At 43.3% G+C, this 12,689-nt stretch overlaps 1 protein-coding gene across 2 annotated transcripts in view; it reads left to right on the forward strand.

Annotated features, from left to right (window-relative positions):
- Positions 1-12,689, forward strand: part of LOC144679942 (1-phosphatidylinositol 4,5-bisphosphate phosphodiesterase gamma-1-like) — a 249,940-nt gene that overhangs the window by 149,121 nt on the left and 88,130 nt on the right. For both annotated transcript variants that reach the window (XM_078540932.1, XM_078540933.1), the window contains exons 6-7: positions 4,207-4,287; positions 4,940-4,974. In XM_078540932.1, the coding sequence (XP_078397058.1) occupies positions 4,207-4,287; positions 4,940-4,974 (116 nt within the window). The remainder of the gene's footprint in view (positions 1-4,206; positions 4,288-4,939; positions 4,975-12,689) is intronic.

The following is a 12,689-nucleotide window of genomic DNA, read 5'->3' on the forward strand; positions in this document are numbered from 1 at the left end:
TAGTTCACGTGCAACAGTTAGAAGGAACAAGATAGAGCAAAGACTTAACTCTGAGTTTACACATGACACACATTTCTGGAAGCAAAATGTATTTGATAGAAGATCCCATTTAAAACTTAATTAGAATATTTATAGGAAGTAACAGTGACAGTGTCATAATGGCAACTCCCACATCTTTTGTGGTCATTAATGTCATGACCATGGTACTGAAAAATCACCCTTTAATGTAGCGGGCTATCCAGGGCTGCGGGGCACTGAGCAGCATAGATAATCAGATATAAAGGGCAGAACATTTTTTTAGAAGAGATTTTCTCAACAGGGTAGTAAAGATATACAGTAATAAAGAGCTCACCTGAAGTATTGTGCACATTTTGGCCCCCGTTTCTAAGGAAGGATAAAGGGAATGCCATAAAGGGAGTGCAACGGAGGTTCAGCAGATGAATCCCTGGGATGGCAAGATCATCTTATGAGGAGAGAATGAGGAGACTGGGTCTGTATTCTCTAGAGTTTCGAAGAATGAGGGGTGATCTCATTGAAACTTACAAAATTCCTACAGGGTGTGACAGGGTGGATGTAGATAAGATGTTTCCCCTGGCTGGTGAGGCTAAAACCAGGGGACATAGTCTCAGAATAAGGTGTAGGCCATTTAAGACTGATGAGGAATTTATTCACTAAGAGAGTGGTGAATCTTTGGAATTCTCCACCCCAGAGGAATGTGGAAGCTCAATCACTGAGCATGTTCAAAATAGAAATTGATAGATTTCTGGAGACCAATAACATCAAGGGATAGAGAGAGATTGCAGGAAAGTGGCATTAAGATAGATGATCAGCCATGATCTAAATGAATGGCAGAGCAGGCTCAACAGGCTTAATAACCTACTCCTGTTCCTATGTTCCTGTGATATGAAATATTATATCAACCGAGAGACGGTGGTAATGTTACTGGACTAGTAATCTAGAGGCCCAGGCTAATGATCTGGGAGCATGGGTTCAAATTCCACCGTGGCAGCTGGTGGAATTTAAATTCAGTTAATAAATCTGGAATTGAAAGCTATGAAACTTTCATCGATTGTTGTAAAAACCCATCTGGTTCACTAATGTCCTTTAGGGAAGGAAATCTGCAATTCTTATCCAGTCTGGCCTACATGTGAGTCCAGAAATCACAGCAATGTGGTTGACTCTTAACTGTCCTCGGAAATAACCTAACAAGCACTCAATTCAACAGCAATTAGGGGTGGGCAACAAATGTTGGCCTTGCCCACAATATCCACATCCCATGAAAGAATAAATTAAAGAAATATATTCAGTCTCGATCGCCTTGCGGGCCCACCACCTGTGAGGTGAAGGGTGGGGGTCGGGTATGACACCAGTATGACAGTGAGCGACAGCGGGACAGATCAAGATGGACTGGTCACTGAAGTGAAAGCTCGAGCTTGGGGGGAGTTTGGAGAGGCCATTGAGAGTGACTATCAGACGGCATCAACGTTGTTCTGACAAACCATTTGGCGCCTTAGGAGGGGTCGGTGGGATGTCGCCCAAGCTGTTCTCAGCAAGGATGGGGAAACGCCGACCACAACTGGGGAGATCGCCGAGAGGTGAAAGGAACGCTTTGAGGAACTCCTCAACCTGGTAGACATGTCCAGGAGGCAGTGCCAGAACCTTCCAATGAGACCGGAACTGTTACTGTTGCTGAGGTCACTACAGTGGTCAAGGGCCTCCGTAGCGGTAAGGCAGCAGGAATGGAAGAGATTCGCCTGGAGATGTTGAAGGCACTGGACAATGTTGGGGTGTCATGGTTAACGCGCTTCTTCAACGTTTCGTGGAAGGCGGGGACAGTACCGCTGGATTGGCAAACTGGGGTGGTGATCCAATCTTAAAGAAAGGGGACCAGAGGGTATGTTCCAATTATAGAGGGATCACACTCTTCAGCTTCCCCGGAGAAAGCCTATGCCAGAGTGCTGGAGAGGAGACTTCGTCCATTAGTCGAACCCCAGATTCAGGAGGAAGATTGCGGATTCCACCCTGGCTGTGGAACGGTGGACTAGCTCTTTGCCCTCTCACAGATATTTGAGGGCTCGTGGGAGTTGGCTAATCCAGTTTACCTCTGTTTTGTAGACCAGGAGAAGGCATACAAAAACGTTCCTCGAGATATTTTATGGGAGGTGCTGCGGGAATATGAGGCGCCGGTTTCACTTGTGTGTGCTATCAGGTCCCTCTGTTCACGGGGCGAGAGTTGTGTCCGCATTCTCGGCACTAAGTCGAATTTGTTGAAGGTGGGCGTTAGACTCCGCCAAGGGTGCGTCTTGTCTCCACTCCTGTTCATGATTTTCATGGACAGGATATCAAGGCAGAGTCGAAGTACTGAGAATGTTCAATTTGGGGGCTTGAGGGTGGCATCTTTGCTGTTTGCAGATGATGTTGTGCTTCTTGCCTCATCCGACTGTGGTCTCCCGCGCACACTCGTTTCGCTGCCGGGTGTGACGCGGCTGTGATGTGGATCAGCACCTCTAAATCTGAGGTCATGGTCTCTCCCGGAAAAGAGTGGATTGATCTCTCCAGGTGAGGGGGGACCTGCTTCTTTTAGTGGAGGAGTTCAAGTATCTTGGGATTTTGTTCGCGAGTGATGGCAGGGGTGAGGGAGCATGAGATTGACCTGTGGATCAATGCGGCGGCTGCAGTTCTGTGGACACTGTACTGGTCCGTGGTGGTGAAGCGAAGGGCTGAGTTTTAGGATGAAGCTCTCTGTTTACCTGTCGATCCAGGTCCCCATCCTCACCTATGGTCATGAACTGTTGGTATTGACCGAAAGTGTAAGATTGAGAGTACAAGCGACAGAAATGAGGTTTCTCTGCAGGGTTGCTGGGCGTACTCTCTGGGACAGGGTGAGGAGTTCAGCAATCCAGGAGACCCTCGGAGTAGAGTTGCTGCTCCTCCGGATCGAGAGGGGCCAGTTGAGGTACCTGATAAGGATGCCCTATATTAGGCTCCCACTGGAGCAGTATCGAGCATGGCCCACTGGGCGGAGACCTCAAGGCTGACCCAGGACATACTGGAGGGATTACATCTCTTGGCTGGTCTGGGAACCCCAGGGGGAGCTGGAATCTGTGGCTGAGGAAAGGGAAATCTGGTCAGCCCTGCTCAACTTACTGCCACTGTGAAACTCACCAGGAGAAGCGGTGTGAAAATGAATGGATGGATGGATATATTTAGTTAACATAGTGTTAATGCCGTGCTGATACTGCATTTATAGTGTGCTAATTTTGAGTTACTCTTGTGCTAATATGCTTAGACCATTAATAAATCGCGGATGCTTTACAAATACTGTCTTAATACGTGAGTTATACTTTGGTGCTGCATTAACATACTGTGCTAATGTTTTGTTAATGCCATGTGACTACTGTACTAAAACAGTGTCAGTTAGGGATGGATAACAAATGCTGCCCTAGCCAGTGATGCTCACATCCTGTGATAGATAAAAAAAAAATAAATGCTGGATTACTGCTTGATACTGTGCTTAAAGTGTGCTAATACCGTTTAGTACTTAAAGTGCTGTTTTTATATTGTGTTAATGCTGTAATAAAATAGTACTAATGTTGTGGTAATGATGTGCTACTATCATATCAGTACTGTGTTAATGCTGTGTTAATACTGTTCTAATGATATGCTGAATCTAAGTTAATACAGTATTGGTGCTGTTGCTAAAACACAATTAATATTGTGTTAACATTGTGCTAAAACCATAATAATTCTGCCCTAAAGCTATGATAATATTGATTAATTTCTTTAAAGTAAAGGTTAGCTGAAAGAGACTGAAGGTTATCAGAACACATCTAAGCATAGATCAAATTCACTGGAACACCGTAGGCTTAGCCCAGTTGGGATTTTGGGAATATCATGTGTAGAACATAATTGCTTGCAGATCAATAATGCGGATTATATTGCTACATTGATATGCTAGAATGTTTGCTGCATAAACCCTGCGATCAGCAAAATCTTTTTCAAAGTTTTATTCATAGAAGATTTAATAAATTGGAAGGATACATGACAGGGCAACTTGCACTTGGCATGTAGAAAAGGGGCAGGCAGTCTGGATGAACCAAGTGATGTTCAGTACTTTTCAATATTAAGCACAAAGGTGCCTCTGCCGATGAGCGTGACAGAGGGTGTGGATTAATTGTACCTGTGCTTTATTCATCCTTCTGACAGGAAGTGGACACAAGGGTGGATATGAACTATGCACAGTTCATTCTTTTCTACAGAAACCTGTTGTTTGATGCACAGAAATCGGTGAGTATTTACCTCGAGAAATGGATTGACTGCAGGCCTGGTGAATTAATGTTGTCCTTGCTGTAACTTTAAAATGTGCCCACAATCAGCTGTCCACAATACCATATACAGGGTCTGCTACTTCCTGTAGTAAATACAGGACCTGCCATTTCCCATTATTATAAGCAGGGCCTGCTATTTTCTATAACATACACAGAGTCTTTTATTCTCTAGCAGGATCCATTATTCCCTGCAATATTGATGATGTATGCTATTTCCTTACAATATATTCAGAGTAAGTAATTTCCCTATTAAGTCAGGGTCTTATATTATCTACCATGTATATGGGGTCTGTTATACTTCATAATATAAATGGATGGAGGATCTCCTGTTCCTATGTTCCTATATTCTTAAGGTGGGTTGGGCTTATGAATTAAAAAAACATCATCTGGCCCCTTTCACTTGGTTTATATCCTCTAGGTCACTCCTGGCTATCCATTATTTCCACACAGAAGCACCTGACCCCATCAATTACACTGTTCTTGTACGCCACTCCCAGTCAGTCAATGCTCTATAGATAAACCAAGTGAATCTCTCAATTAGATTGCAACATGTAACTCTTTCCTAAGTGTTGGTTACTCTGTTTATACAACCTCTGTTTTTGTGTGTGTAGATAATTGAGCAGCTGGAGCTATCTTTCCCTCTGAGGTAAGGAGTTTCTCTTTGATTGGACTGGATTCTGGATGTCTTTTTATAGCTTTGACCCTTGCCTTTGCTCCATTTTAAAGTGAACTCTTGACATAATCATCCTCTGACAGACTAATTCCTAGCTCTTTTCAGATAAAAAATAAAATTAATTTTGATCTGGACAACTTCATCATTTTGATTCACTGAATTTGTTAATTGCTTTGTGCAACATGTTATGTGAATTGTCAATGCTGATGACCCAGGGCTTTCAGAACTGTAGAATCATGGATGTGCTCAGCACAGAAGGAAACCAGTTAGCCTTTCATACCTTTAAAGAACTATTACAATCTGAAACCACACACACTTCAGACTGATAACCAAGAGAGCTGCAAACCTTAATTGGCCTGCCCATGTAAAATGGCGGCGCGCACCCAACTGGGGGCGCCGATCGGGTTCGCGCTCGCTCCTGCCGGTCCCCGCACAACCCCCCCGATGGGGGGAAAGTTCAGCCCTGTAAGTGGCAGGCTCCGTTAGAATTGAAGAAATTATCCCCTCTCAAAATGCCACAGTTTGGGAGAATTGAACCTTTTGATCCTTTTTTCAAGCGAACGAGGTTACAGGGAAGAGAAAAGGCAAGCGATCCTCTTGAGTACTTGTGGGTGAAAAACCTACAGTCTGATTCGAAATTTGACGGCACTGTGTCCCAGATTCGAAGAATTTCCATGAATTGCTGGACCTCGCGAGGAGTAATTTTCAACCAAAGCCCTCAGTCACGGTGCAGAGGTTCAGGTTTAATTCACGAAATAGAGCCCCGGGTGAGACAATTACATGCTATGTGGCAAATTGAAGCAGCTAACGGAACGACTATGAATGAGTTTGGTACGACTCTGAACGGCATGCTCAGAGATTGTTTAATGTGTGCAATGAAAGAGGACTCTATTCAGAAAAGATTATTGTCTGAAGTGAATCTAAATTTCAAGAAGGTGCTAGAGATAGCGCTGGCCATGTAAAGCGCAGTAAGAGATTCAAAAGCAACACAAGGCGTGCAAAATGGCGCCGTCCTCCACGTCGGGCAGAAAACCTCAGCTAAAGGAGGCACGAAAGAACGAAACTGCCGAGAAGCTGGAAACAGCCCCCGCTAGTCAAAGAATAAAGAAAAATAACTTAGTAGCGAAATCAAAGAATATTTTTAATAGAGGTGGAAACAATCAGCCTTTTAGTGATTTGCAGTTTAAAAAAATCGAATGCTACTATTGACATGGACATATGATGAGGCAATGCAAGGAAAGGTTCAATCAGGCTTGTAAATAAAAGAAGAAGCCCAATGAAATATATAACATAGAAGAGCCTGAATCAACAAATTCAGGCATTTACTCTTTGTTTAATCATTGTTGGAAAGGTAGAACCAATATTTGTCACAGTGAAAGTAAATGGCAAACCTGTTAGAACAGAAGTGGACACGGGAGCTTCCACTACAGTAATTGGGAACATTCCTTCAGATATTTGAATAATGATGAACATCAACTAAGTTTAGAAGAAACAGATGCCAAGCTAAAAACATATACGGGTGAAGACATTCAAGTAAAAGGCATAAGCAAAGTAACTGTCCATTATGGAAGCCAATCGGCAAAGCTACCAGTGTTAGCATTGAGAGGCAGAGGACCAAGCCTTCTAGGGTGAAATTGGCTCAGGGAAATCAACCTTGATTGGCCACTGAGATTCCAAAAGGAAGCTGGAAGTGTTCCTGTTTTGAAAAAGGGAGTGTGTAAGGACTCAACAACCTGAAGAAATGCAGATTGTCTTAAGCCAAAACCTGGAAGAACAGCAGAAGGAACTCGAAGAGACCCTGCTAGATCACAGAGTTCGAGACGGGGTGAGCAACCTTCGCCGGGAAAAAGAAAACCTGTTGAAAGACTTTCACACACTGCAAGATTCCCTCAGGTCAAAGTTTGTACCGCTGGAAAATTTTGAAGAGAAACAGAAAGAATTCGGCACCTCTCTGAACAAACTGAAGAATGAGTTGGGAGCGAAGACACAACAATGTTGAATTTTCAAGGAGGCAGCAAACAAATACAAAAAAGAGACGGAAGAGCTGAAGAATCAGCTAAATGAAGCCAAAGAGGCTTTGGAAGCAAAATTCGCAGAATTTTCCAAAGATCAGATAGATAATGGGGAGAATTTTCTCTCCATCGGGGGGGGTTGGACAGGCACGGACGGGCGTGCAGCCCATCGCTGCCCATGATCGTCTGTGCACTGCCATTTTATGTGAACGAGCCAATTAAGGCCCGCCCAGCGTGATGAGAGCTCCCTGTGCGGGCGGGAGGAATGGGCTGAGTCGGGACCTGCGCTCTTTTGTGCTTGCGCGTGAAAGAGCGCAGAAATCTCCGAGGCATAGAGCTGCCTTAGGGAAATTAGTCTGATTTCTAAAAAATTTAATAAAGAAGAAAAAAAATTTTAAGACATGTCCCCTCATGTGACAGTGTCACATGAGCTGGGACATGTCAATGACTTTTATTAAAAAATATTATTAAACTTTAAAAACCTTCATGAAACCTCATACTGCCCATGGATGAGGTTTCATGATAAATGCGAAGGCCACCTGGGCTCTTCGCCTGCCTGCAAACGTTAAGGTTGGACAGGCAACTCCGTTAAGTATTTTAGTTGGTATTTAAATGGCCTTAATAGGCCTTTTACAGTTTGGTGGGCATGCAGCCGACTCCAGTGCGCGCCCGCCGAACTGAATATCGGAATGACACGCGGTGACGTCGGGACGCACGCCTGATGTTGCTGCGCTTCATTCTATGCGTCAGCGAACGGGGCCCGCCCCCACTCGCCAACCTGAAGATTCTGGCCAATGAAATTTTGGGAGACTCAGCCACTGAGCTCAGACAAGTTGAGCTGCACCTGAGAGAAATCTGGCCAACAGTGAAGTCAAAAAGCAGGCCGAGATTAAAGTCTGCGCTAGAAAGAAGAAGGCACGTAGAAGGAAGCTTTCATAAAGGTGAAGCAATTGTTGAGCTCATCCAATCTATTAGTGCATTACGACCAGATGAAAGAATTGGTGCTGACATGTGACGCATCTCCCTATGGAGTGGGAGCAGCACTCTCTCATCAGATGGACGACGGCATGGAATGGCCAATAGGTTAGACATCAAGAACGCTCACCACAGCAGAAAAGGAATACTCGCAGAAAGACAAAGAAAGCCTGTCCATCACCTTTGGTGTCAAGAAATTTCATCAGTCCATACACGGTCGTCATTTTACAATCGTTTCAGACCACAAACCATTGCAAGGATTGTTTAGTGAGGACAAGGCTATACCACCCATAGTCTCAGCAAGAATACAATGATGAGCCTTAATTCTGGCAGCGTACGAATACACTTTCATACATAGGCCTGGCAATCAAATCGCAAACACTGATGCCCTTAGTCGTTTGCCTTTACAAGAAAATAATGAACATGTCCCAGTTCCACAGGAACTTGTTTTACTGTTCAATTTCTTAGATTCCTCGCCGGTACGTGCTCAACAGATCAGAGACTGGACAAGTCGGGACCCAGTCCTATCTCAGGTATGGAAACAAGTGCGACAAGGTCACAAGAGCCTGTATCTGACTAAATGAAACCGTACTTCAACAGAAGACTTGAAATAACCAGCCAGGATGGCATCTAATTGTGGAGAGCATGAGTGATAGTACCTTCAAAGGGAAGGGAACTGCTTTTAATTGAACTACACAGTGCCCATCCAGGAATTTCTTGAATAAAGACCATAGCACACAGCTCTCTATGGTGGCCTGGAATGGATGGTGAAATAGAGGGTTTAGTAAAGCACTGTGTGCAATGTCAGCAACTGCAAAAGTTGCCAATGACAGCTACCAATGGGAGTGGCCAGGTAGGCCCTAGGTGTGGTTACACATTGACTACGTCGGACCTTTCCCGGGAACAATGTTTCTGCTCATTGTCGATGTCCATTCAAAATGGTTGGACATATATGAGGTGAATTCACCAACGTCGGCAGCTACAATTGAGAAACTACTTCAGAGTTTTGCCATTCAGGGACTACCAGAAGTCGTTTCCGATAACGGCACAGCATTTACAAGTGCTGAGTTTCAACAGTTTATCAGCCTCAGCGGTATCACTCATGTGAAAACTGCACCGTACCACCCTTCCTCAAACGGACTGGCCGAAAGGGCGGTTCAAACATTCAAGACAGGTAAGAAAAAGCTAACTGGTGATTCCTTGGCAACCAAGCTAGGTTGCTATCTTTTTCATTGCAGGGCTACCCCTCACACAACAGCAGGTGTTACACTTGCAGAGCTTTTGTTGAAATGCCATTTTAGGGCGAGATTGAGCTTAATAATGCTCAATTTAGAGGGGAAGGTGGAAAGGAGTCAGGGAAGCCAGAAGACTAGACACGACTGGCATAAGTGCGAGAGAAAATTTACCGTGGGTGAGCCGGTATACGTGAAAAACTTTGGCGAAGTACCAAAGTGGTTACCAGGTGAAATAAGTGCAGTGACTGGACCTCTATCTTACCACATGATAGGTGGAAGGCCGGATCATCCGTAAACATGTGGACCATTTAAGGAAAAGGGAAACAAATCATCAAGATATGTTTCCGCCAGTGATCATGTCTGGGTCTGCATTTCTTGTTGAGAATCGTCAACCCAAGACTGACATGTATGATGTTCCTGTAAGAGTTGAGGAAACAGATCTGTAAGTGCCCACCGAAGCACCTGATGTTCAGGCAACTCCGGAAAAGGAGGTTCCTGACAAAGAATCTGAAGTTGTGGAGCTGAGACAGTCCACGTGTACCAGGAAACCAGCTGAAAGACTGAACTTGTGAATTCCTTACCCAGTGTAAATATTATGTTGTCTTGAAAAATATGTACTTGTAAATATTATGTTGTCTTGAAAAATATGTACTTGTAAATATATGTATAGCTGAGTTAAAGAGGGAGGAATGTAATAATTATGGTTTTATTTAGTGTGCAATGTACTTTAAGAATTGTAGTTGTTAGGCAAGATCACATGACCTGTAGTAACCAATAGGATAGTAGCTCGAGCTACCTCAGGAGTCAGTATAGAGATGGAGTTTGAGTTGAAAGCACGCATGTAGTTGTTGCTTAGTATATTGTAAATAAACTTAAAATTTCCACCCAAGAAGTGTCTTCAGATGAGCTCTATCATTAATAGCACAACTCGGCCACCCTACAACACCGGGCCTCTAGTATTTCTGGTTAATCTGCAAAAGAACATAGGGGGACAGTCAAAGTTGATGACCTAATATAATGGGCTGAATTTTCCCAGGGTTTTCTGCCCCGCCAAAATGGGGAATGTATCCCGGCTGAAACAGGTTAAGCAAGCCGTTTCACGTTGCTACTATGCAGTGGCTACACAAGTGGTATTTACCACTAACAGAATGCTGCTGTCAGTCCAAAAAATGTTCTGCCCACCACACAATTGAGTGTGTATGAATTTCAGCGCCGATGTGATGCCAGGTACGTAGGCAGTACATCCCAGTGATTGGCTGATCAAATCAAACAGCATATTCCTTCAGTTGTTTGTAATAAGCAGAGTACAGACCATGTTCAACCAGTCCGTGCTTGCAAAACCCAAAACAAAGCGTATACTGTTAGATATGATTCCATCATTAGGCAGCACTTGCTGAACAATCCTAAGTGTGCTGATATCTACACTATCAGCCAATTTAAGATAATCAGTCAAGCTCACACTGTGACTCATTAATGCTTGCTAGAAGCAACATACATTCATATGCAGGGACCTGTTTTTTTCAAACAAAAGGAATATGTTCAAGCCTTGAGCCCTTTCTGAATTACCGGGGAGCTTGAGGAACCTATTGTTCCCCTTTGTTTTCTGCATGGCAATGCCTTGGTCAATCAGAGTTGATTTATCAGCCAATCAGCACCCTTTTCTCCTGTAGCATAAAGTGTTTTGAGTATTTGAAATTTAGTATTCTTTTGTGTGTCCTGATGAGTGTAAGACGAAAAGCTTCGGCAAAGTGTCTCTCTTTTCAGCAATATTTGCATTTCCCAGATTGATATAACAGATCCCACAACAGTATTTGATAGAAGAGCAAGTAAGTTCTCCCTGGCGTCTCAGACAAGACTTATCCCTAACATCACTGAAATAGATTATCTCATTGCTATTTCTGCGTTTTCTACATTACAATTGTGATTACACTTCGAAGACTGTAAAACATTTTGCAATATCTCAAATCATGAAAGGGGCTATATAAGTGCACAATAAAAACAGAAAATGCTGGAAAAACTCAGCAGGTCTGGAAGCATCTGTGGAGAGAGAAACTGAGTTAATATTTCGAGTCCAATATGACTCTTCTTCGACTGTCAGACCTGCTGACTTTTTCTACCATTTTCTCTTTTTATTTCAGATTTCCAGCATCCGCAGTATTTTATTTCTATATAAATGTGAGTTATTTCTTTCCCAAAGTTGAAGTGACTCTTCAGCTGATGTTCTTTGCCATGTATTTGTAATTGTTGGTATTACTTGTTAGCAAAATTAAAGACCATGGCATTGGTAACAGACATCAGGGGAACTCAGGCAGACTGGTGAAATCAGCAGGTACATGGAAGTGACATTAAACAGAGAAGTGTGGAGTGACATATTTTGATAGGAAGAATGAGGAAAGGTAATATGTAATAAATTGTACAGTTTTAAAGGGGATGTTGGAACAGAGCAGCCTGGGAGTGCATGTACACAAATCTTTGAAAATAGAGGGACAAGTTGAAAAGGCTGCTGAAAAAGCCATAAAGTACATGAGATCGTTGGCTTTATTAACAGAGGCATAGAGTACACAAGTAAGGATGTTATGCTGAACCTTTATAAAACACTGGTTAGACCTCAGCTAGAGTATTGCACTTAATTTTGACATCACATTTTAGGAAGGATGTCAAGGTTTTGGAGAGGGTGCAGAAGAGTAAATAGAGGGGAAAAAAGGAGAAACTATTTGTAGTGACAGAAGGGTCAGTGACCAGAAGCAAAGGAACTGAAGGCATTATGAGGAAACATTTTTTTACACAGCAGGTTGTTGTGATCTGCAATGCACTGCCTGGAATGGTGATGGAAGCAAATTTAATAACAATATCTAAAGAGTATTGAATAAATACTTGAAGGAAATATATTTACAGGGCCATGGGGAAAGAATAGGATTAATTGGATAGCTTTACCAAAGAGCCAGCAAGACCAAAAACAACTGCATGTATTTATATATTTGGTGTCATCATTCCTGCCAAGACACACCACATGAGGATTATCAAACAAAATCTTGACACCGAACAATGTAAGGAGATATTAGGGCAGATACACCTAAAGCTTTGTCAAGGAAGTAAATTTTTTAAGGAGACACTTAAAGGAGAAAAGAGGTAGAAAGGTGAAATGGTTTAGGGAGGGAATTCCAGAGCTTTGGAACTTAGCAACTGAAGGCACGGCCACCAAAGGTGTAGCACTTTAAATTGGTGATGTGCAAGATGCCAGAATTAGATGAGCGCAGGAATCTCAGTTGTAGGGCTGGAAGGCCATGAAAGGATTTGAAAACAAGGGACTGGGTTTTACAGGGTGCCCCCACCTCCCCCTAAATAAAAGTCAGTAGGGAGCCTGCCCACCAAAAAGCCAGCTGCCCCGCAGCCACTTTATGCCTGGCGTTAACTGGCTCAGGGCAAGACCTCTGCCCCCTTCTAGGAAAGAAGCACCCATGATAGA

This window comes from Cetorhinus maximus, chromosome 4 (assembly GCF_964194155.1).
Source record: "Cetorhinus maximus chromosome 4, sCetMax3.hap1.1, whole genome shotgun sequence".
Taxonomy (NCBI): Eukaryota; Metazoa; Chordata; class Chondrichthyes; order Lamniformes; family Cetorhinidae; genus Cetorhinus; species Cetorhinus maximus.